Source organism: Hemicordylus capensis, chromosome 4, assembly GCF_027244095.1.
Source record: "Hemicordylus capensis ecotype Gifberg chromosome 4, rHemCap1.1.pri, whole genome shotgun sequence".
Classification (NCBI taxonomy): Eukaryota; Metazoa; Chordata; class Lepidosauria; order Squamata; family Cordylidae; genus Hemicordylus; species Hemicordylus capensis.
The window spans coordinates 152,528,302-152,554,694 of record NC_069660.1 but is presented as its reverse complement, the minus strand read 5'-3'; the positions used below and the strand labels follow the sequence as shown (position 1 = coordinate 152,554,694).

The window sequence follows — 26,393 nt, the reverse complement described above, 5'->3', positions numbered from 1 at the left end:
GGACTGGCGAGGTGGGGGGAGAGGTAACCGCTGGCCCCAAAGAGCGCACAGATGCTCTGTGCAGGGTCAGCTGGTATTACTGATTAGACCTCATCTGAGTTTTTTTAATCATCCAAATAGACTCTAGTTTCTTGTAAACTCAAGCTTTAAGGCAGGGGTTCTCAAACATGTGTCCCCAGATGTTGTTGGACTACTGATGGAGAAATTCCAGGAATTCTGGGTTTGTTTAATGAGCAAAGGTCATCACCATCCATCAGGTTCAAGCTTTTTTGATCACAACATACCAGGTGTCTCTCTTTCAAGAAGTGAGCACACCCTCAGGCTTTTGACAAGAGTCTTTTATACAGATGTAAAAAGAGTCTTTTTACATACAGGCTATAGGATTTTAGTACAGAGCCTATCAGAGGCCAATGTTTCATGGTATACACCAATCATACTACTACAAGCAGAATAAAGCTTAGCCATTCGTAGATAAGGTGAACCAATTACAAGGCAGAAACCAGCAATAATGCACCAATCAGCTTTAGCTGTGCTTATCTCTAGTCAGGCAGGGCAAGGTATGGTCAACAGGTGCTTATCTCTAGTCAGGTGGGACAGAGTATTGTTTCCAGGAAAAAGGGCCCTGTAGAGTACAGAAACTTGTGATCTTTAGGGCTTATGTAGGTAACAGAACTTGGTGAAAGGGGAATTTTCCTTCATCACTACAACCCTTGTCATCTCCAGCCACAATGGTCAGAGGATGAGGATGATGGGAGCTGTAGTTCAACATCATCTGGGGACTCAAGTTTTAGAACCCTGTCTTAAGCTGTTGTTAAGCTCTTGATGTCTAAGTTGCTTCTTAAAATCTGGCCTGTGGTGATGTGATTTTTGAGGTACTGTCCCTTTAAGGGGTTGGGAGTAAGAAAATGGCTGAAAGGGATTAGTATTTATCTAATGTATAAAAGAGGACAGAGAGCAGTGGGAGTTGGCTCTTGCTCAGCTTTGACTGACTGCTTGCTCTTATGACATTTGTGCTTTGTGAAGACTGCTTATAATAAAGAACTTTTGTGGACCTTATTACTTGTGTGTCCAGGATACAACAAACTGATAATGAAGCAGGATGGCTTGTTTTGCAATGAATCCACTGGTGCCTTTTCTCCAGAGCTCAGGTGAGCCACCATTTTCATTTTCTGTCTGGCTTTGGATGTTTGAGACTTATTTATTGGCAATAAAGAATGAAGAAATTCCTAAAGCAAGAAAATGTGCTTTACTCCACTATTTAGGAACAGACGGTCAATGTATATCTTAGATCCTGCCACTTGTAGATGATAAACATGAGACTACACTTCTAGCTTTAAAAAACCTTTTTGTGCCAAGGGTGGATATGGTAGCTAACTACTATAAATTTTGTCAAGTAGGAACAGAAAGGTGGGGGATCTATACTACAATGCACTGCTGCTTTAAGAGACTTGCTTGGCTCCTGTAACCTTAAAGTAATGTTGCATGAAATGATTAGAACAACTGATTAAGAAAACATCTGTGTTATGTATTCAAGAATGTTTGTTGCTAGAGAAGGACTTGACCTTGGAAAAAGCTGTAGTGATTGCAACACAAATGGAGACAGCTGTGGCAGAAGCTAAAACAATGAGCTTGGATAAAGTGAATGAAGTACAAACTGTGGGTCCTACAGATAGGAGCCATATGATGAAATCATGTGGGAAATAAGAAAAGAGTAACAGACTGGCTCAACAAAACCAAGAAGAATGGAAAGTTTGCTTTCACTATGGGTCATTGCAGCAAGTTATAGAGGATGCCCTGCTAGGATGATTCAATGTAAAAAGAATGGACATTTTGCTAAAGTATGCTGTACTAACCAGTATAGTCAACAGCTACAAGTGGTTTTAGTTCCAGATGTATCCATTTTGAATTTGGATAATCTTAGTTCTGTTCTTTTGGCAGAGAAAATTATGTGCAGTGTTAATGTTTTGGATACAACTGTGGGGATATCAAAAGATATGAACCTAATGTTGGATACTGGATCAGCAGTGTCTCTATTGACAGTCATTATGTTTTCAATATCTGGGGGATGTACTATAGACTGAACCTAAACTAAAGTTGGTATGCTATTTAAGAAAACAAATTCAAGTGAAGGGATGTTTACCTGTAAAGATAACATTTGGCCCATGTAGTACAGTAGCAGAACTTAATATTTCTTCTTGTGGTATTCCTATTCTTGGGAGAGATTTGCTGCATTAAATTTGTGGGTGATATATGGAAAGGTAGTGCACCCCCCCCCCCAGTTAAAAACTGTTGCAATAGAAATACTTGTTGCAACTATGGGAGAGAGTAGCATCAGAGTGGAGTGGGTTGCGCTAAAGGGAAGCAGAATGTGGAACCTATACAACAAAATTATGATTACCATTCATCCTTAGAGAAGCAGTATCAAAGGAAATGATGGCAAATGATATAGTCACAGTTATCACTAATGCACTTATGGCAGTGACACAAGAACAGTTTTGGACTGTATGCAGGATGTGTCCAGTTAAGCAGAAGTTGTGGGAATATATGATTGGCAAGTGGCTTAAGGATAAGAGGAAGATTGAGCCAGTAGTACAGCCCTATTATAGGATTTGGGAGGAACTTTCAGTGCAAGATGAATATGTGCTGCATGGGAGCATACCAGCTGCTTGTGCCAGAAGAATTACAGCAAATGTTTATACAGTTGGCATATGATACTCATTAAGGAGTGGTGAGAACTGAACAAAGATTGCAGGCTTTATCTTGGTGGCCAGGAATGGATTCCCAAGAGGAAGCAGCAATAAAATCATGCACTACTTGCCAGTCACATAATAAAATGGCAGTAACAAGGGTCATACAATTACAGCCAGTGCCACTTCCAGATGCTGCTTGGGGGGGAAAGGTAGCCATTGATATAGTAGGCCCTTTGGAAGGGGCTTCTGTGGATTGCCAACATGCCATTACCCTAACTGATTATTCTTGTGAATGACCTGAAGTAGCCTTTTCATCACAAGCTACTTCTGCTGTAGTTGTAAAATTTCTCTCCAGTGTTCAGTAGGGAAGGAAACTCTAAAGAGATAGCATTTGATAAAGGGATTCAATTTATCTCTTTGGAATTTGAACCATTTCTAGCAGAACGTAATATCATATATAGGGGAGCACCTGTATTACCCCCAAGCAAATGGGGAAATTGAAAGATTCAATAGAACCTTGAAAGACAGCTTACAAACCGCAAGACTAGAAGGGAAAGCATGGAAGATATTTACTACTGAATTCTTGCAGGTATATAAAGCTACACGTCATGCAATAACACAAAAATCACCTGCAGAATTGTTGCAAGGAGGAGAGATGCAGACTAAATTGAATGTGGTTAGGGTATTATAATCAAGACCAGACATTTATTCAGAGCAGGATATGAGGAAAAGGGTGGAAAAGAAACAAGAGTGCAGAGTATGTATAGGTCAGTCTCGGGGCTAAGGCGTGAGAATTTAAATGTGGTTCATATATACAGGTCAAGAAACCAGGAATTAGAGGGAAAGAGAAGAGCAGATTTACATCTTGTAAAGTCATTGAAAGGAAGGGAAAGTATACCTGTCAAATGGAAGAGTGTGGAATGCTTCTTATTTGGCTCCTGTGATTGAGGAGGGTGATATTTCGCAGGCAGTGCCCAATAACTCTGATTCAGTGGCTGAATTTCAATTGAGAGTTGAAGAGGTCCAAAGAGGAAATGAGCAGGATCAAGAGGAAGGGGGGAGCTGAAAGACGGTCAGTTCGTGCAAGACGTTTACTGGTATGGACCAAAGATTATGTAATGTAAACTTGTGTGTTAATCTTAATTTAAGAAAGGGAGAAATGTGGTGATGTGACTTGAGGTATTGTCCCTTTAAACTGTTGAGAGTAAAAAACCAGCTGAAAGAGATCACTGGAAAGGTCCCAGCAAGGACAGATCCTGGAATTTGTGTGAAAAACAAGATAACTTTGTTGAGTCCCTATAGCAGATGAAAAATTTTAAAATGAGGTAGGAGGCTGCAATGTTCTTGCATTAATTTCAGGATCCAAGATGCAGTAAACTTTATTAACTATTGGCATCATTACATAGTCATTATAATGACATAACACTACTTCTACACTTGCCAGTTCAATTCCTACAGAGGCTTCTTTGAGTCACTTAGTAATACATTCAAGCCCAGCATTCTTGGGTAGTGTTCTCACTAGGAGTTAGGGGTGTGTCCGAACCGGTCTGGAGGCCATTCTAAAGGCCTCCGAACTTCCAGACCGGTTCGGACTTGGCCGGTCCGGGTCCGGGTGGGGGGTCTTCCTTTAAGGGTGGGAGGGCTTGCTTACCCCTCCCGCCTCTTTGCCCCCTCCAGCGCCCGTATTCTATTGTATAATTGGGGCGCTGGAAACTCCACTGCCCCCCCCACGAGCGGATTAGGGGCAAAGGAAAGCTACTCCCGACCTCCGATCGCCGGAGGCCCGGTCTACCCGGCCTCTTCCCGGCGGGTAGACCAGGCCTCCGGCGAAAGTTCCATTAGCTGAGGAGTCCTATCGCGCGCGCGCGCCCAAGGCCCCAGTTGGGCCGGAGACTTTGGCAAGAGAGGAGCTCTGTTCGCGAGCTCCTCTCTTTTTTTTGGCAAATGTGGTGAGCACTCGGGGGGGCGGCGGGAGGGAGGGCGGGAGTAGCTTTCCTTTGCCCCAATCCGCTCGCGGGGGGCGGCTGGGGCGGCTGGTTTCCAGCGCCCCAATTATATAATAGAATACGGGCGCTGGAGGGGGCAAAGAGGCGGGAGGGGTAAGCAAGCCCTCCCCGCCCTAAAAGGAAGGCCCCCCTTCGGTGCCGGTCCGGACTGCTCTGGACCATGCACATCCCTACTAGGAGTGTGCAGAGAACCGCTTTCTGCAGTTCAGTTCAGTTCAAATTCAAACCAGACTGCAGGTTCAAGAATTGGTTCGATTGAACCAACCACTGGTTCAGTTCAATTTCAAAGCGAATTTGAACTGGTTTGCCCATAGAGAATAATGAGGGAGCCGAACTAGCCCATTCCCCATGGGTAGTGCCTAGAGACACCAAAGCAAGTTGGGTGGTAGGGCATGATGGGTGCTACCTACCACCCAACCTGCAAAACAATCAGGTGGTTTTTAATCATTTTTTTTAATTTTCTGGGATCAGTAGATCAATTCCTAACACATTGCATGCAAAACACAGTCCAAAAAAGAATCACTGACCCAGACGCTGCCAACCACAGTGCCATGGTGCCCATGCTGCATCATTGGCACAAGTTGCACATGTGTGTGCACACACACTCTCTCATGACTTCATTGCAACAGCAGCACCCTTTGTAAGCACAGCCATAAGCTGAGCTCAACTAGAACAACCCCTTCACCTTCGGCCACATTTTGACTGAGTGCACCTGACCTTGCAATGCAGAATGTAGACAGAGCAGACCACTAAAGAGCAACTGCCAGTTCAGCCGCATTTTAAGAGTCGTACACCTTGCAATGCCAATGCAGAACCAGATTTCAGAGCAGTGAGTTGAAGCACAAGGCCAGACATGGAGCTCGCAGAAGTCACCAAGAGATTTCACACAGAAAAAGCTGCCACTGTCCATCTCTAACAACCTCATCTCATCTCACAAACAAACCCAACCACCACAACTCAACTCAAGTAAGGCAGGCACCAAAAGCTCTATCTTTCTCCATCTGAGCTCCAGCAAAACCAGGTAGTCTGCAATAGAACTACAAGCATATTATAAACAGTGCTGAGAAAAGAAAACCACATATTTCCCTCTGACAAGAAGTATTTTCTTCTCTTCATGTCTGGAATAGGTTGGCCTCAGATTGGCTGAGTCCTGGTGTACTGACAGCCTGCCAGGCTGACACATGTCAGGACAGCAGTCCACACTCAGCATAGGCCATGGCTGGAGTGTGTGTCATGTCTGTGCTACTTGGGGAAACGGTTAAGAGTAACACACAAGTGAATAGTAAAAAACAAAGAATCAAACCTCCTTCCTGCTCCACGATGGCCTCTGATAGGTGCTGGTCCTCAGGGCACCAGTCTATCATGTCCCGGGCCTGGCAGTGGGTGTGCATGTCTGCGTGTGTCAGCAACATCAACAGGCAGACTGTGACATAACTGGCTTGGTGGTTGGAGTGAACTCTCAGTGGTGTTGCAGTGGGTGGGGGTGACCATGAGTCACTCACCCTCCACATCCAGCTCAGGATAGTTCAACAGGGGGAGGCTGGTCTTGAGGAAGACCAGCTGTTCCACCAAGCTAGTATCTAGACGCAAGTGATGGGGTGTCACTACATCCCCAGCCATGGAGAATACCCTCTCACTCTGGTTGGTGGGCATGAGAGGACCTGTCCTGCAACTGTTGCCAAGTCCGGCCAGATTTGGTGACACACTGGACCTGATCCATTTCTGGATCTGCCACCACCAGTTCCTGCAAGTACTGCAGAACGCTCTGTTCAACACTGCTGCAGAGCATGGTTGGCACCTCCCTTCTAGAGCTTGTCTAATCTAAATTCCTAAGAGCAGTACTACAAGTCCCCCATTGTTGCTGGGGAATACTGGAGTGGGGGTGGAAACCCCTGGAGGAACAGAGCCCATCCAGGGACAGAGCCCACCCCACACGGATTTTACCAGCTCTGCTCAACTGTGCAGGGGAAGGCAATAATGAAACATCCACCTGGGTTGTCCCCAGATGGTCCCTGCAGGGATCGGGCAAGGCACCAACAAGAGACGGCATAGTCTCACAAGACCGCTCACGAGATCTCGCTCCAAGATCCCAACTGATGCCGGGCTCTTGCAAGAGCTGCCCTGTGTGTTGGGGGATATATAAAGGACGACCGCCCAGTGATGAGGGGCCAGTCCAGGAGGAGGGCTTGCTATTGAAGGAGCCTGGTGACTTTGCCTGAACCTTGGGAAGCAACACGAGAAGGGGATTGTGTGCAGAACAAGCCCTAGAGATGGAGTTTTGCTCCCAGCTAACAATACTGTAAGGCTGTCTTATCTCCTGCCAAACGAGGAGCATGACAGGTGTCTCTAATGCTGCTCTGCGACTGGAAACAGGCCTGGTGAAAGTGGAGGCCAGAGTCTGGCTGTCAAAACTCAACTACTGGCTGAGATTACTCCTCCTCCCAATGGGCCTAGCCCTCTCAACATTGCTTGGACGGCTTCCAATCCACATGGATCTCTATCTGTGAAACTATCCTTACTTGGGACTCTGCCCTCCACACCTACTCTCCTTTTGGTTATGAATGGGCCAGAACACTTATTAAACGGTGCATATTGGATGCAGAATGCCAAACCGATTTACATAGGTCTCCATACTTCTCTCTGAAATTCTAAGGTGCACAACCACACCTTCTGGCTATCTTACACAGGTAGAAGTACCTAAACACAGGAGGGCCTTTACCTGGCTCGCTGTGAAGACCTTCCCTCAGCTCTCCTTGAAGGAAGATACAGGAAGATCCCTTTCCTGGAATGTCTGTGCCCCTGCGACTCAGGACAGGTTGAATGAGCATGTCCTCATTCACTGCCTGTTCTACAGAGACATTAAAAATGCCCTTATTCTCCCACTTCTTGACAGGTTTCAAGGACATTCAGGCCAATACTATGTCTCCCTGTTATTCTAGGACTGTAATCCATCTATAACACATAATGTTGCCAAGTTCTCTGAGGCAACATACAGAATTTGCTTGGCCCACCAGGTGTCTAATGACACCTGACAGACTCCTTGGAGATCTTGCCTGGAGATCAAGAAAATGTCGATAACATGTTTTGAACTGTGCCAACACAGAGAATGTGTACATGTCCAGGGGTGGGGGGCAGCCGGTACAAATTACCAGGACCCAGTGGTCTGGAAGGGGGCTCGGGGCCCAACTATGTTGCATATGTTTTGGTCTTGCCTCCTGCCACCATGAGGCCAAACCACTTATCCTTAAAATAATTCTAGTTGCCATGTGTGTGGCCGGGGGCTGGGTGAGTCGAGCACCCCCCTGTGGTGCCATTGGGTAGAGTGGGAGCAGCAGCTGGACTTGGAGGGTCAGGCTCAGAGACCACTCCCACTCAGCCAAGGGGTTGCTCCGCTCACCACCACCCCACCCCCAGGCTGTGCACATGGCGGCTAGAATTATTTTAAAGATCGGCAGTTAGGCCTTGCAGTGGCAGCGATTGAGGGGGGGGGCCTTGTGGCAGGGGGCCGGGGGGGGGATGGGGCCCGAACCCGCTCTCAGTGGCCCGAACCCGCTCTCAGTGGCCCTGCATATGTCACTGAATCACAGCCCCACTTAAGCTGCAGTGCTTGGATTATGCTGATTCAGATCTAGTTCATACAAAACCAGTGTAGTATTGATGTGTTTTAGAAAACCAAAGTAACTACATTTTACTTAGAATACCAAAGCATCTCCAAGTTTGCTTAGAAAACCTAAATCTAACTTAAAGTAACCCCAGCACAGCTCAGGCCAGCTCAAGGACACGGCCTCACATGATTATCTCTCTCCACTAAATTGTATCTAAAGAAACTTGGTTCTCACCGTTCTTTGCTGAGAAGTTAATAAAACAGGATGTAACCAAATAAGGAGTGATCACCAGATGAACAATGAATCATTCGCATGCGTACTAGATACTTAGTCCACCATTTTACTGCCACGTATACTATGTCAGCATCATTCAGATTGTCTGTATAAATGTAAGATGCACCTATAACCAATTTGTATTCAATGTGGAGCGTGAGCCCCATTGTCTACCTGCTTCTGCAGAGCATTAAACCAAGCCTCTAATTGATTCCCACTGTGTCTGTTTGATTGACTTAAGGCGGACCCACGAACTGAATTCACATCAATTTGGTGCCGTGACAGTCGGATGTGACTCTGGGTCGACAGTCTGACCCATCACGGGACAATGAGATCCAGCGCTCCCCACAGCTTTTGTCTGTGGAGGATTCTCATGGGCCCGGGATGCGCCAGTCGTCACAATGCGCCACATCTGGGAATCGAGGCAAGAGTGAATGAAAGAGAGAACAGAGAGAGTGAGTGAGTAAGAGAGTGAAATCCAAAGATGTCTTTTGGTTCTCCTCAGCTCAAGAGGGGCAAAGGGAGGGGGGAAAGCCCAGGGAGGGGCAATTTTCAGCCCGAGAAAAGGGGGGAAATCCTACAGCCGAAGAAGGTCTGCCCATGCAGGGGCAAATTTAAGCCAAAATCCCGAGAGGGGAGAAAGCCAAAATCCCGAGGGGGGGGGCAATTTAAGCCAAAAAGTCCAAGCAGGGGCGGTTTAATCTTTCAGCTCGAGAAGAGGGAAAGAGAGAGAGACAAAACAAAAACAAAAAAAAACCCACAGCCGAAGTAGGGCTGCCTGGGAAGGAGTGACTTAAGCCAAGAGCCCAAGGAGGGGCGGCTTTGAGTCAGAAATAAACAGTCTAAGCCCGACCAACTCAAAGGGGGGGCTATGGGTAGCAGAAATAGCAAGTACACAAAATCTGAACGGATTTCATGTACACCTTTGGAGTGTGTGTTGAAAAATTGGGTGACTATCATGGGAGCAAAGAGTGCTCTTAGAAAACATGTTTTGAAATGCCTTTGTATGAAAGTTTGGCCACTATGAAATCGAGTCAGAGGCCTCCTGACTCCGAAAATAACATCCTTTTGCACTTGCCTCTGTTTTATAAGTGTTAAGGAAGGAAGAATGATTGTCTTTTGCAAAAATCATTTCTCTCTCTGTGTTCTGTTTCCAAGTTGCTTCCAAGCTTTGCCCGTGTGTTGCAAACAGTCTGCAAACAGTCTCTGCCACTGTCCTGTTGTAACCAAGCCAAAAGATAACACTGTTCTAGCTGCAAAAGTTTATCTGAACAAAAGGCTGCTTTTGTTCTCTTTTTCCCTTTCTCTATCTCTCTTCAACTACTTGAGTTGGAAAAGAGGAAAGAAAATGGAGTTTTGAAGGAATGCATATGGGAATTGCAGACAAAAGAAAATAAAAAAAACCTAGAAGGAAATACGTAAAAGGATTTTGTTGGAGGTTGTTAACAACAACAAAAAGAAAAATGCTTGAAAAGCACCAGTAAGTTATAAGATTGTGATGTGGAAAGGTAATATAGAATTACAGGTTGTTTTCATGGATAACTGTGATAAGGTTGTTCTGTTTAAACTACTTTCTTAACTGAGTTTATGGCTGACATATTTAAAATGCTATAAAATTCTTTGGGATTCATATGAAGTTTTCTTTGTTTAGTCCCTTGTTCTGTGAAATACACAAGACAAGCCTCTGTGTGTGTGTGTGTGTGTGTGCATGTTTCTGAGAGGGAGCCCAAAGCTCTGGTTCTGTATAGGAATTCAACCCACATCAATTTTATAGCTCATCTCTGTGAAGATGAGGTTTCTGTTGTATTTATTCTGTTTATTCTGTTGTATTTGTGAATGTATTTATACTAGTGACATGTTTTGTTTTGTTTTTCCTTTCTGTAAACTGTTCCAGACCAAACTTGCTCTGACATTGAATTCCAAAATTCACAATTATTATATTAATTGAACATAAAATTGGTCATGGCCTGAGCAACACAGGGAACTTTCAGCGGTCAGCTGGCCAACTGAGGGCTGAATCTTCCCACCTCTGCAAAAGTGCTGCTTATGGATGGCTAAATGCATTAAGCATGAGAGCAAGCTCTACTTCATTCATTCTTATGTTAAGTTGATTGTGATATTTCTGCCACTACTGAGTATCATAAGCCTTTATGTTATGTTTACTGAATTCCTTAACAATGATCTATCTTATCTTACCTGTTTTCTGTGAGCTCAAAATCTAAACCGGAAGTTTCCCTTCCAAATTCTTCCTCTCAAATGAAAGCTGATCCCTGATGAACAAGGATAACTCCACCCATTTCTGGATGGGAGGGGGAAAGAGGTTCTCTGTAAAGCAGTTTGTGTTCCAGCCAGATTAATTGTGGGTGAGAAGGAAAAATGGATTTTAAGATAAATGAATCTAATTGTATTACTGTCATGTTTTTGCAAAATCTATGCAATATTTCTGCTAACTGAATTGATGTAAACTGAAAGCTACTAATCAAATGGTCTAAGGTTCAAAAAAAAAATTTTTTTTTAATTTGACTCATCCACCAGCCCTGCTTTGCCTTCACAGCAGCTGAATCTTAAAATCCCAGACATGAGATTTAATGAAAGGAATTTTGTTTTGCCAATCCTGCAAGTGGCAAGGAGTTCCAAAGCACCGGTTTGCAATTCACCTTGGAAATTTCCCAGCTAAAAGGGATTAGTCTGGGGCAGTAGATGGCTGACTCCCTCACACATGACTGAATATCATGTGACTTTGGTGAGGATCCTGGGGTTTCCATGGCTACTACTTTGTTCTTAATCCAGCTAACTTACTTCCTTTTGAGTCTACAGAAGACCAAGAACATGATTGCTTGCAAGCTGTGGACTGCATCTATGCCAAGCCGTCCTGATCTTAAAGATGAACTGTACACAGATGGAGGCAGCTTCATGTAAGATGGACAACGTAAGCTGGCCATGGAGAAGTGACTGACCATGCTCTTTCTCCAGCACAGCTTGCAGAGCTCATCACCTTCAAGGTAATTTTTACACAACTCATGGGGCCACTTGGAAAGAAAGAAGATTTTAACAGTGGGAAACAAGGAAGTAAAATATGGGAGACAGATATCAGAACTCTAGACTGCTGTTACACTACTAGAAGAGGTTGCAGTCATCCATAGCAGAGGTCACCAGAGGAAAATGACCCAGTGACAAAGGGTAATTGGATGGCAGATGCTGCAGCTAAAACCACTGCTCCTTCTATTCCTGTTTCCAAGCATCTTTGATTCCTGTGCTATCTTGGCACAAACCCATCCCCACATATATATATATATTTTTTTTTTAAAAAAGGACTTCGACTTTGCACCACAGCAGGGGGGCGCATTTAGAAGAGGATGGCTGGTAAAGAACAGCAGATGGATGTGGAATTCTTGCAGAACCAATCCTTTGGTTTTTCCTAGTCAATACAAAGACACTTTTGTGCCTCTTGGATGTACCCTTTTGCAGAACATGTGGCATCAGCCTGTGTAATTTGTGTAGTAAACAATCCTACTTTACCAAGGTATAGTATCTCACTGGACATACTGTGTGGGCTATCTTTTTCCTTGTCTCGAGAGGTTGTTTTCGCTTTACAGAAATGTCAAACCCAAACTTGAATCCATCAGTGACTGGTTAATTATGAGGCTAAAGATGGAGAACTGGGACACCACAACTATCTACACATTACTGACGATGAAGTCAGTTATACTGGATGGAGATTGATTGCCCTGACAAAGGACTGTAAGTATGATTGTCAGCCAACGTAGTGCAGTGGTTAGAGTGCTGGATTAAGACCGGGAAAACCCGAGTCCAAATCCTCATTCAGCCAAGACACTTGCTGGGCGACACAGAGCCTACAACTCAAATGATTTGGCCTGCCTCACAGGGTTGTTGTAAAGAGGAAAAACAGGATGCAGAAGAGAATGTGAGATGCCACATGGAAACTGGACTTTGTTAGCAGTGACTGTGATTGACCTGAAAGGCTTTAATGCCTCCTCAAAACCCCAAACTCACAAGGGGGGTGAAAAATGTGAATGCCTTTTTCTTTTTGACTTTATTGCTTTGCTATTGCCCAGGATTGCTGTTTTGTTCTCGTGATCAAAAACCAGCCTACAACACAAGCCAGCCAGCCTCCAAGAAGCACCGGCCCCCACACACAGCCTCACGCCTGGCCACCAAGCCTCAAATGAAGACATCATCCCCTGTTCTGGTCTTCAGGGAAAGGGGGGGCCCAGGGCAAGCAGGAAAACAAAAATATAAATTGGAGGGGGAAAAATGCCAAAAGACCAAATTGAAAATAGCCTCAGGTTTTATCCATCCTTTGTATTATTTGCCTTGAAAACTTGACTTTTCCTTTTGTGCTAACGGTTGGCACCCAGAGACTTAGTCTCAGGATGCTGTCCCTACATGGGGGGGGGAGGGAATTGGCAACTCACTTGCCTGTCTTTCTCTCAAGTAAACAGGTTTGCAACCAACAGTGCCTTGAATTGTCTTTCCAAGAAGGATTGTTCCTCCCCAGATCGAAGGAATACCTGGATCCATCGCCAGAATGTGATCCCAAGGGAGTCTCCATCAACAGTGACCCAGGAAAACTAACAATCAGCAGCAGCAGCTACCCGGGGGCAGTCCCTATCTGCATTTCCAGTCCAACCCAATGGTGACAGAACGTCTATCTACTACCCTGTCCTGTGTTCGAGGAAGAAGGCCTAATGCACAGTTCATCTTCCTGCTCCCAAGTGTTATAGGAGAAGGATAGACAACAAACGCCTGAAGACTGCCTGATAACAAGCAAGCAAGCCAATTTGTTCACTTTTCTGTGGAGTCATACACGTAACAGCATTTCCCCAAGCTGTAAAGCCCTGGAACCATCCTACCTGGGTAAGATACCTTGCCAAAGACACTATTTCTAATTCTGCCAAAGACACTATTTCAGATTGCCCACAAGGGGAGGGAGTCAAGGCTCCCAAACACATGAACATTTAAGCTTGTCTGTGGACACTAGCCAAACAAGCCAAAACAACACGGATCAGGATAGCCAAAATCCTGCAACATTTTACAAGAGCATTTGGTTCTCAACTGAAGGACTAAAATATATTTTTCCTTACCAAGGACTTTTAGATTTTGAATTCTAAAGCTCTCCATGGCTTCCTTTTTGGCCATGACAGACTTTAGAGGACACTAAGCGGGGTGGGAGTTGATGATTTGCACCACTTTCTTATATTACGTTCTTGTAATGACTATGTGCTATCATTATGTTGAAAACCTTGCTATCTCCTGTGCTGTAAGGACATGGACCTCACTTGTTTCACTTACATATTGTGCCAATCATCTCATTGTTTCAACCAAAGCATTTACCTGCAAGTCTGCACCTATCCCCAAGTTACTGGTCCCTTTTATGCTCTAAGACATTAAGCTGGCCCAAGCTTTACCTACAATTTTATAGACACTTGTATTAATCAGCGTGATTATACATGACTTGTCATTGCTATCGCTTTCCACAAGCTGATAACCCGTTAATCACCAGAAGCATCTGGTTCCACAATGCAAGACTGTTATTTATACTTTATTTGGGATAAAGATGGGTTAAAATAATGTTGCCTGCTATAAGTTGTATGATCTTTATATGCACCTATCTGTTATGTGTAAAACTTATATATATATATATATATCTCAAATCATGCCAGATATAGGTGGTTAAGGATATGTGGGTGTGATGTATAGAATTATATAATTATGTTTGTAGCTCTAGAATATTGTATGCAATGTGCCTGCCATAGCACATACCATTTCTGTAAAAACTATGCTTAATGCATCACAAATGTTTAAGGCATCCCAAAACCACATATGTTCCAAACCCTTTAGCCACACGAAACACAAAGTTCCATCAATGAGCAAGAACTATATTCCAAGATTAAGAGTTTGTGTGTTAGAAAGAGCTACTGTTAATATTTTCAAACAGTTAGAACTTTCATTAACTAATATGGAGAGCCTATTGATTTATGGGCAAAGAAGATAATTCTGGTTGTATTTTCTTTGTATTAATAATCACATGTTGCTGCTTACAATGCATTACAGCTTTAAACCAAATGTTTATGAGAACCTTTAAACCTTGCCATAGTATAAGACCCATACATACAGCTGTACCTTTACAAACTTTAATTAAGACATCCTGAAGATTCAGGATGATGCAGTGTTTAAGGGGGGAATTGATGTGTTTTAGAAAACCAAAGTAACTACATTTTACTTAGAATACCAAAGCATCTCCAAGTTTGCTTAGAAAACCTAAATCTAACTTAAAGTAACCCCAGCACAGCTCAGGCCAGCTCAAGGACACAGCCTCACATGATTATCTCTCTCCACTAAATTGTATCTAAAGAAACTTGGTTCTCACCGTTCTTTGCTGAGAAGTTAATAAAACAGGATGTAACCAAATAAGGAGTGATCACCAGATGAACAATGAATCATTCGCATGCGTACTAGATACTTAGTCCACCATTTTACTGCCACGTATACTATGTCAGCATCATTCAGATTGTCTGTATAAATGTAAGATGCACCTATAACCAATTTGTATTCAATGTGGAGCGTGAGCCCCATTGTCTACCTGCTTCTGCAGAGCATTAAACCAAGCCTCTAATTGATTCCCACTGTGTCTGTTTGATTGGCTTAAGGCAGACCTAGGGACGAACTGAATTCACATCAGTATGACTGCCATTTCCCTGTGCATGGGTTTGAAGCTGGATAATGTGAGAAGTTCCTTCATCCATGATCCATCCCATATCTCCTTGGTCTGGAGATGCTGACATGAGAACTTCTCATGTGATCTCAAATCTTAAAGGGATTCTTCAGCAATGTCACTGGTGTGTAGGCCAAAAGGTTGTTTTTTCAAGTCACAGCTGCGTCTTTGGTCCCAGATTTTGACAGAGACCACATCTCAAGGCACATGTGTTACACACAAAAAGGCTGGTCTGAGAAGACCAAAGTGGGTGAGCGTTGACTCTTGCTTTCAAGTTGAGTGCGGAGTGGCTGTGTTCTATAGAATAACATCTCCCTTACCAGGGTGCCTGTTGGGATATCTGGCCATATTGAATGTGTGTACCTTTTTTTGTTTTGAGGTAAACTACCCTGAGCCATTTTTGGAAGGGTGGTATATAAATCAAATAAATAAATAATTGGGACTTCTGTTGGTGTACCAATCGCCCCACTGCCCACTTACTGAGCTCACGGACTTGGCTGCGGAACTTGCATTGGAGTCTCCCAGACTTTTGGTGCTGGGGGACTTCAGTGTTCATTTCGGGACCAATTCATCCAGGGCAGCTCAGGAGTTCATAGCGTCCATGACAACTATGGGCCTATCCCAAGTGGTCTTTGGACCAACGCACGTTGCAGATCACTTGCTTGATTTGGTCTTTTACTCTGATCAAGGTGGTGTTCTGTGGGTGGGGACTTCTGTGATTTACCCATTGTCATGGATGAACCACCATTCAGTTAAGGTTGGGCTTACAACCAGTTCCCACCTCTGCAGGAGTGAGTGGCATATTAAAATGGTCCACCAAAAGAGGTTATTGGATCCAATAGGATTCCAAAAAGTCTTAAAGGGATTTAATGTTGGCTCTGATCAGTGATCCTGTTGATGCCCTGGTGGAGAACTGGAACAACATGCTCACCAGGGCAGTAGACACGATTGCTCCTAAGTGTCCCCTCCAACCCACTCCAAAATTGGCCCCTTGATATGCGGAAGATCTATGGGAGCAGAAGCAGCAAGGTAGGTGACGGTGACGTGAGCTCAAGTGGAGAAAGACTCAACTCGAATCCGGCAGATTATGACATAGAACACATTTAAAGATCTATGATCAGGCAATACATGCGGCAAAGAAGCAGTTCTTTTCTGCCCGTATTGCATCTGTAAGCTCATGTCCAGAGAAGTTGTTCAGGGTTGTGAGGGGGCTAGTACATGCCCCACCTTCCTTGAATCAAAATTTGGAGCCATCAGTTAACTGCTGTGATGTGTTTAAGTTCTTTGCAGACAAAATCTCTTGTATTCAGGCCGACTTGGATGGAGACTCCACAATTATTGCAGTGTCTGAATTGGAGGTGTCTCATGACTCCTATGTGGTTTGGCTGGATCAGTTTCAGTTTGTGACTCATGAGGAAGTGGACAAGCTGCTTGGAGCAATGATGCCTACCACTTGTTCTCTTGACCCTTGTCCAACATGGCTTGTTCTGTCTAGCAGGGAGGCCATTGTAGGAGGCCTAAATGCTTATCTGAGGAAGGGCAGGATGCCTCCTTGTCCTAAGGAGGCAATTATTAGACCTATTCTAAAGAAGCCTACATTAGATCCTTCAGAGTTGAGCCACTATAGGCCTGCCTCCAACCTCCCATGACTGAGTGCAAGGTAATTGAGAGAGTAGTGGCCTCTCAGCTCCAGGCCATTTCAAACTGGCTTTTGGGTGGCTATGGGGTGGAGCCTGCCTTGGTCGGCCTGATGGATGATCTCCAATCGGGAATTGACAGAGGAAGTGTGACTCTGTTGGTCCTTTTTGATCTCTTGGTGGCTTTCGATACTATCGGCCATAGTATCCTTCTGGAATGTCTGAGAATGTTAGAGGTGGGGTGCACTGTCTTACAGTGGTTCCGCTCCTACCTCTCAGACAGATTTCAGATGGTGTTGATTGGAGTCTGTTGCTCTTCGAAATCTGAGCTTATGTATGGCGTCCCTCAGGGCTCCATACTGTCTCCAATGCTCTTTAACATCTACATGAAACCGCTTGGAGAGATCATCAGGGGATTTGGAGCGGGGTGTTATCAGTATGCTGATGATACCCAAATCTGTTTCTCCATGTCAGCATCATCAGGAGATGGCATAACTTTCCTAAATGCTTGCCTGGAAACAGTAATGGGCTGGATAAGGGAGAATAAACTGGGACTGGATCCAGATAAGACAGAGGTACTTACTGTGTGGGGTCAGAACTCCAGATAAGATTTGGATCTAGAGAGGGTCACACTTCCCCAAAAGGAACAGGTATGTAGTTTGGCAGTACTTCTGGATACACACCTCTCCCTGGTATCTCAGGTTGAGACAGTGGCCAAAGGGGCTTTTTATTGGCTTTGGCTGATACGCCAGCTGGGCCCATTTCTTGAGATGAATGACCTCAAAACAGTGATACACATGCTAGTAACCTCCAGACTTGACTTCTGCAATGTGCTCTATGTGGGGCTACCTTTGTATGCAGTCCGGAAACTCCAGTTCGTACAGAATGTAGCAGCTGGGTTGGTCTCTGGGTTATATCAGAGAGACCACTCCTTTGCTGATAGAACTGTGCTGGCTGCCAATAGGTTTCTGGGCAAAATACAAAGTGCTGATTATCCTCTCTAATAAAACGCTTGGTGTCCGTCCGTGGACGGGCACCAAGCGTGTGTTCGTGCCTCCCTGCCCTGTTCTGCGCCTGCGCGAAGCGCAGGCGCAGAACAGGGCAAGGGAGACATGAGGGCCGGCACCCGGTGGCCATCTTGGGCGGCCAGAAGCGGCCGCCCCGAAGAAGCCGGGAATGCGGGGAAGGAGGAGACTGGCCGAGGCGGCGGCGAAGCCGCCGCCTCGGCCAGAGGACGCAGCGCGGCCAAGGCGGCGGTGGAGCCGCGCCGCCGAAGCCGGGCGGGGGGAGGAGGTGACGGGGTAAGCCGGCCGAGGTGGCGGCAGAGCCGCCGCCGAGGCCTGGCACCGCCGCCGCAGCCAGGCGGCTGCGAGTCCTTGGGGCCCTTGCCCGTCCGGGGAGACCGGCCGGGAATGTGAGGCGGGGGCGGACCGGACCGGCAGCGGCGCCCCCAGAGTCTGCCCGGCCACCACCACCGCCACCGCCCACTCTCCCGCCCTCCCAGCTGCCCACATACTCCTTCCCCGCTCCCCCCCCCCGCAAATGATTAAGGGCCAAAACGGCCCAGAAGAATGCCTCCGCGGCCGCCGCCATGGCCGCCAACCGCCCTCCCAGCTGGCCGAGACTTCCTTACCCAGAGCAGCCCGCGACAGTCGGGCGATCAAAAATCCATTTTTTGCAAAGAAGAGAGGAGCTCCGGAACAGAGCTCCTCTCTGTGCTAAGCCAATGCCCAAACTGCTGCTATGGACGCAAAGGACGCCTTTTGCGTCCTTTGCGTCCATAGCAGCAGTTTGGGCATTGGCTTAGCACAGAGAGGAGCTCTGTTCCGGAGCTCCTCTCTTCTTCGCAAAAAATGGATTTTTGAACGCCCGACTGTCGCGGGCTGCTTTGGGTAAGGAAGTCTCGGCCAGCTGGGAGGGCGTGGGGGGGGGAGGCCAGAGGAAGTGGGGCGGGGGGGGGAACTCTCCCCTACTAGCGCCCGTTATCACAACGGGCCTGAAACACTAGTCCTCTATAATAAAGAGGTTGAGTGTGTGCCCGTGTCCCTGCCCGTGTCTTTCTCGGCTGTTCTGGGCATGCGCGGAGCGCATGCCCAGAACGTCTGAGAAAGATACGGCCGCAGGCACCAGGCAGCCATGTTGGAGGAGGAGAAGCGGCAGGCTGAAAATGGCCTACGGGGAGGGCAGAGGCGGCAGCGGCGGGACCGGCCCTGCCGCCGAAAGGGACAGAGGCGGTGGCGGCGGGTTCAACCGACCGTGGGGCAGGGAAAGACGGCGGCGGTGGGTCCGACCCGACCGCGGGGAAGGAGAGATGGCGGCGGCGCCACTGCCGCCGAACAGGGTGAGGAGGCAGCGGGAAAAGGGGCCGGGGCCGCCACCGCCAACGGACGGAGGGAGGAGCCGGCAGGGGAAGCCGGCCAAGGCACCGCCGCACAGAGGAAGGAGGCAACCGAAGAACCCGGGCGAGGCGGCGGCAGAGCCGCCGACAACGAACAGGGGAAGGAGGAAAATACTAACTGCCTCCAAGCCAAGAACAGCCGGCAGCCCACATTCATCCCCGCAAGCCGCCATCTCCAAACCTGCCTGCCGCCGCCTCAGACCTATATTGTGCGGCCAGCTGCTCAAGCACCTCCTGCTCCTCCTCTACCTTCTCCTCAGCTTCGGAGGAGCCTGGATACTGGGGCGGAAGGAGCGGGGAGAAGGCTACTGGTGCCTGTTATTTCAACGGGCTGAAAGATACTAGTAATCTATAAAGCCCTAAACAGCTTAGGCCCTGGGTATTTAAGAGAACATCTTCTTCATTATGAGCCCCTCTGCCCATTGAGGTTGTCTGAAGAGGTCCGTCTCCAGTTGCCGCCAGCTTGGCTGGTGGCCACATGGGGATGGGCCTTTTCGGTTGCTGCCCCGAGTCTGTGAAATGCACTCCCTACTGAGATATGATCCTCCTCATCTCTGACAATTCTTAAAAAGCACTTGAAAACCCACCTCTTCACCCAGCTTTTTCAGCTTTTTAAATTTTTAACTTTTAATCTGTTTGACTTGTAGATTCTCTACATGGTGTTAAGTTTTGTGTGTGTGTTTTAACTTGTCTTATGTTATTTAACTGCCCAGAGACTAAAGTTTGGGGCGGTGTACAAATTTGACAAATAAATAAAATAAAAGGTCCCTGTTCATTCTCCAAATTAAAACAAGAAGTTCCGATAAGAACTAATTTGCCTACTTTCCATTCACTATAATCTTCATTGATAATTACCATCTTCACAAATTAGCCCACTTCCGTCTCAGATGTTCACGTGTCTGCCATCTTGATTTGGGGTGGGTGACATCATCACCAACTACACCATTGAGGTGTCCCTATGTGTCACTACCAGGGTCGTAGCTATAATTGAGCAAAAGGGTTCAAAGAACACGGACCCCCAGCTCCTGAGGGCCCTCCAGATCCATCCCTCCCTATTTTCTTCATTATCTCCCTCACTCTGGGGGGCCGCCAGAAAGAGGGATGAACACGGGCCTCCTCTCTCCTAGCTACGCCCCTGGTCACTACAATTGGACCAAATCTGATCCCAGTAAAGCTACTGGGTTAGACAGACACTACTCGACGGCACACTTTACCTTTAGTCTCGGACTCAACAGAAATCGGCTTCACATCTTTAAGAGTCAGTCTCAATGAACCAGCAGCCATGCCACACCAGTAACAGGCTGTATGACTTGGGACTGCAAATGGACAGTGGCAGCACTAGGGGAACAAACTAAAGTGCATAACCTCCCTGAGCCATTTTTGGAAGGGTGGTTATATAAATCAAATATAAATAAATAAATACATAAATTTATGAGTGGGCAAGCTGTGTCCCACATGATAGATTTCTGAAACAGAAATGGGGCAGTGGGGGTAGCAAGCCACTTTCCTGGGGGGGGGGGGTGCTTGCCCCCATGCCTCCCCTCTGGAGCTGCCCTTGCAAATGGGTTAACATTCTTGAATGCTCCTCCATATAATCCCTGCACATAGAAAACTAGCATATCAGGGAGAAAGCTAGGCTAGAACCTTTCTCCCTGACCTATTTCTTTAGAGAGCGCCTTCTTCGGTCTGATCCCCTCCACACACTAAGATCATCTGAGGAGGTCTGGTTCCAGTTGCCAACGGCGACTCAGAGGCGGGCCTTCTCTGTAGCCGCTCCTAGACTGTGGAATGCCCTCCCTGCAGAAATCCATAATTTGAATTCTTTGTTGGCATTTAGGAGAGCCCTAAAGACCTACGTGTTTGGCCTAGCCTTCCAGGGTTTTTAAGTTGTTTTCAAGGGTTCTTGATGTTTCAGGGTTTTATAAGGTTTTGAATTGTTTTGTTTTATTTGTAGCTGCTTTATTGTATTAAAAAAAAATGTTCCTGATCATTGATTGATTTTAACTGTTTTATGATATTTGTGAACTGCCCTGAGCTATTCTATAAGGGTGGTCTGGAAATCGAACTAATAAATAATATATAAATATCAGTTTTTTATGAGCAGGGATTTTATTTTGCTCTTAAGTCATTTATTTAAAGTGTCCTTTTCAGGGTGGGGCACTCTCCAGCGGAACTCAGCCTGCAGTGCCAGCATTTTTTGTAAAGAAAAGGTGATAATCATAAAGACCACGCAAAGATATGTAAACTGCTTTGAGCCCTTTGGAGGAAGAGAAGGATAACTGTAGCAATTAAATAAGTAACATTGCTTATTTAAATGGGCCAGATGAAGAGTGGAGGCTTTCATAAAATGGCTGACTACTTATTAAATGTACACACTGTTTCCCAGTCATGTTCTGAACTTCTAATATTTGTTAGGTTTTTTTGAGAGGTGGAGAAAAAAACTCAAGTGCAAACCAAGTATTTTATTGTGGCTGTTTAAAAATACTATTCTCCCCCCGAGCTTCAGAGATGGGGAAAGATAAAACTCTAACAAGAAGTAAGAAATGACCTTGCTTTTTGTGCAGCATCTCTGAGATCAAAAATTCCCTGTCAGCCCTTGAAACGGGCTCAGGGCTCATTGGAGGAAGGTAAAGGTAATGTGTGCCGTCGAGTTGGTGTTGACTCCTGGTGACCACAGAGCCCTGTGGTTGTCTTTAGTAGAATACAGGAGGGGTTTACCATTGCCTTCTCCCCCGCAGTATGAGATGATGCCTTTCAGCATCTTCCTATACCACTGCTGCCCGATACAGTAGCAGAGGGGATTTTAACCAGCCTATCAGAAAACCCTACAGTGTACCACTCGTTGATGATTATGACAAAGTGATACTACAGCAGCAACCTTCTGCTTGTTAGTCAAGCATTTCCCTGCTGTGCCATTTAAGGTGACCATAGGAGGAAGACTGGGGTATAAATGTAAAAATACACACACACCCCTTCCTATACTTGCTCAGCTGGTTTTGCGCTGCTAGCTCCCTCCCTTAAAGGTAAAGTGTGCCGTCAAGTCGATTTTGACAACTCCCTTTTTTCAATCTTAAGCAGCAAATTCCTGAAAATATATTTCACTACTAGATTCAGGACAAGAATGCATTCACATGTTGGTACTGAGCATGCTCGGATCTGTCGGGCATGCTCAGTGATAAAAACAGATCAACAAGGGAACTGATTGAATCCAGTTGGGGAACGACGGATTTGAGTCAGGTAAGTGGCAACTCTGTCCCGTTTCATTCTGTGTTCTCCCCTCGAGGGGCAAACAGTCGAGGGGTATGGTAGGACTGTTAAAACGCAGCAGATGTTTTGACAAGAGAGTCTTTATTTACAGCCTCTTCGGGCGGGGGGAGATTGCAAATAAATACTGAAGGGCTTTTAATGCCAGCGCTCTGGGAGATAGGCAGCAGGGTCGATTGACTGAGACGTTGGTCTCATGATCTGCACTGCTGTCCGTATGATCCAACTCTTACTTAAATCCTTCCAAGGAGCACCTGATGCTGACTGCATGTTCAAAACTGTACCGTTATTAGCCTAGGGAGAGCTGCCATGAAGCAAAGGGTTTAAAAGTATTTCCGCGCTGGGGTTCAAGTGTCCAAACAATAAGCTTGTACACACAATGCAAAGCTGTGGCTGCCAAGACCTGCAGAATCTTCAACAAGAGGCAATCCAAGCAGCGGCAGTAGTAGGCAATACCTCTTGTTGGGACCCGCTGATGGTCACAAAGTAGTGAGCTAGCGTTTGTGCTTCATGGGACTCCTGCTCCGGCCTGAAGTTAACCCCCTCAAAAAGTGAAGTAAGAAGGGAAAAGGGGGGGGGGAATGTTCTTTGGGGAAAGAGCATGGTCCCTCCCATCTGCAATATATTCTAACTTGGAAAGTTGATTTGGAAAGTTCTTAGCAGATGGATGCATGGTGCAATCTTATGCATGTTCACTTAAAAGTAAGTTCCTCTTTGTTCAGTTGGAAGGCATACTGTTTCTGAACAAGAAGGTTCAATTTGTTAGATGTGAGAACCAGGGTGGATTTGATTTAAAACAAACTGATTTAAATCACGATTTAAATCACTAGCAAGATGGATAAAAATCAAAAAAATCCAATTTAAAAAATCGGATTTTTTTATTTAAATCGGATTTTTTTTATTTAAATCAGATTTTTTTGATTTTTATCCACCCTGCTAGTGATTTAAATCAGTTTGATTTAAATCAAATCCACCCTGGTGAGAACTCTAAAACATTGCTCTTACTCTTACATTGTTCAGTAACCTCTTCTGGCCACTAGAGGCATGAGGAGTTATGTTAATCGGTCGCTCTGGGTCTTCTGTCAGAACTGTTCAGTTGTTGAAGGCTAGGGCCTGTTTGTGTATGTAGTTCAATATATTTCTTTTTATGTGATTTAGTTTATTAATAAATCTTTATTTGTTTTTGAACTCTACCTTCTGCCTCAAGACAATCAATCTCTTGGGTTAGACTTCTTTACCACCAGAGCATACTCTACTGTGTGAGGATTCAAATGTTTCTCTTCCCTGTCCCAGATCCTGGTTTTTTTTCTATATAAAAAGCCTCAAAGATGTTGTGTCTTTCTCTGTAGAGAAGGTGCTCCAGCCCCCTAATCATTCTGGCATTCAGCAATCTGATGCCATTTGAAAGGATCTAAATATAAACCAAACATATTTATGCCAGAACCTGACAGAGTGTTCTGCTTCCACCCAAGAGGAGCAGTGGTCCAAATCTGAATCGGAACTCTTGTATTCTTAGAACTTCAATTAATATCATTGCTAATAAACTCATACTTGCTATTTAAATCCTGTATGGGTGCTGATGACTAAAAACAGGTATCATTGAAAGATATTTACAGTCAGGGTGGATTTGATTTAAATCAAACTGATTTAAATCATGATTTAAATCACGATTTAAATCACTAGCAGGGTGGATAAAAATAAAAAAAATCTGATTTAAATCAAAAAAATCGGATTTTTTTGATTTAAATCGGATTTTTTTTTATCCACCCTGCTAATGATTTAAATCGTGATTTAAATTGTGATTTAAATCAGTTTGATTTAAATCAAATCCACCCTGTTTACAATCTACATATCCTGGACTTTGTCTGTAAGGCTTTGGTATTAACAGAAGTTACTGAAAGCATGCTTATTTCTCTGTTCCAGCCAGGCTTCTTATCCTTCTCTGACTTCACCTCAGTAGTTCCATGGCACCCCAAAAGAAGCTTCAAGGCCTTGTGGCAGCCACTATCACTCCAATGACTCAAGATGGGTAAATATTGTCTTGGCCCTTAATCTAACTTGTATTGCAGAATGAGATCTGTTTGCTTTACTCATATGCAAATTGCTGCTCATTTGCTTTGTTCCCCCTTTTTAAAGCAATGATTAATGCTCAGGGTCTTACCACATAGTTTGGGGGAGAGAGGGCTCTCTTTCTAAACCACATCATGTTAGGTTTGGGTTCTGACGCATGGAGCTTGGTTCACTTGCTTGTTACCTATTCGCACCACTCCAGAGATCATGATTCTCTATTCTCTCCTGCTCTGTTATTGGGATATACTATAACCTAAACTTCCTGAAGGTTAGTTGTATTTCGTCTCACAAGACAACAAAGGTGTCTTGTTGCACCTTGAAGATGAACACATTCATTGTAGTATCATCATTTTGCATCTGCTTAAGTGGATTGTAGTCTACAAAAACTTGTTATAACATATATGCAAGTCTTTAAGGTTCCATGGTGCTCTTTTGTATACATTAGAGTGTTACTTTTTCCTCCCCCTCCCCATATGCTCCTGTTTGCCCGTCTATTAGCTGCTATTGTGAGATCTTTGTGAGAGGGACCTATCATGTGTTGCTCTTCAAAATGTCATGTGCTAATGACTGTAGCCAGAATGCAAATAATAATTCATCTAGTTCTGCACATATAGCAGACTTTAGATTTGTATTTCTCCGCTACCAGAGTTGCATGGCAAACTATGGGGTATTTCAGAAACTGCTAGTGATATGCCACCAGGGTGAAAATCCTGCAAAATCCCACTAGGTGTGCACGAGCCCTTGGGCATGCCTAAGGTAAGATCCCAGCCAGTGTGGGTTCTTCTGTAAGCTGTGGAGGATTCTGCTTCAGGGGCAGGGGATTGGTTATGATCCCCTGTAGCCGTATGATTCTTGAATAGAATAAACCAGGGGTTGGCAGAAGATGGGCTACCATCCAGCATGAGTCCACTTCCAGTGCCTGCTGTTTTCTGGGATTCTTGCAAACAATGCTGGTTTAGATGGACTTTGGTCTGATCCTGCAAGATGCTACTTCTGCTTTTAAGCTGGAGCAATGGGCCGCTATACTAGGGTTACTGAACACAGATAAGATATAATGACTGCAAAGAGATCCTGAGTATGCATTCTTGCCTTGTAAATCTAAAACCCACTGATAAGCCAAGAAGATGTTTGTAAGCGGGGGTGGGGGTGGTACAGGCACAGGAGGGAATCATCAGTCTTATGACTTTAGTCTTAAATCAGACCACCGCTGGAATAAACCACCTCCTAGAATAAACAACAGAGGTGGGCCTCTCTGTTTATAATTAAAAACAAAAAGGCTTTTGCAGCTTAGGAATCTGCCTGCCTCTGACCTTTGGAACCCTGTGCAACTTGTAGAGCCAAGGTCAAGAGCTAAAAGGGCTGTGATGGGAAAATTCCATCCAGTGTCTGCAGGAGAAAGCAACTGCAATGTTATTGATCAACCATGTAATTCTCAAAGTCTCTCGGAATAAGCACCCTCCTAAACTGGAGAGAGCCTCATGTTACCTCCATAAACAAAGAGAGCCTGTGAAGATGGACTAACTTGTCTGCTTGTCAGGCACACTGCAAATGATCAGGCACACTGGCAACTGCAACCTCAGTATGAACTGTGAGGTAACCTTGCAGCAGCAAAGCATGTCGCTATGCTGACTTGGTCTGGGTCGTCTTCTGGCATCTGTGGCTATGTAAATGTCCTTAGGAAGCAGGATGGATTGTACCAAATGCTCATGGACCT

At 45.3% G+C, this 26,393-nt stretch overlaps 1 protein-coding gene across 7 annotated transcripts in view; it reads left to right on the top strand.

Moving 5' to 3' along the window:
• Positions 1–965: 965 nt before the first annotated feature.
• Positions 966–26,393, top strand: part of NPL (N-acetylneuraminate pyruvate lyase) — a 50,325-nt gene continuing 24,897 nt past the window's right edge. The window contains exons 1-2 of one of the 7 annotated variants that reach the window (XM_053245530.1): positions 966–1,148; positions 24,537–24,638. In XM_053245530.1, coding sequence (XP_053101505.1) covers positions 24,574–24,638 — 65 coding nt within the window. In that variant the 5' untranslated portion in view covers positions 966–1,148; positions 24,537–24,573. Of the gene's footprint in view, positions 1,149–22,455; positions 22,583–22,745; positions 23,166–23,668; positions 23,731–23,775; positions 23,869–24,532; positions 24,639–26,393 lie in introns of those variants that run through there. The other 6 variants (XM_053245528.1, XM_053245527.1, XM_053245526.1 and 3 more) reach the window with 6 other exon arrangements.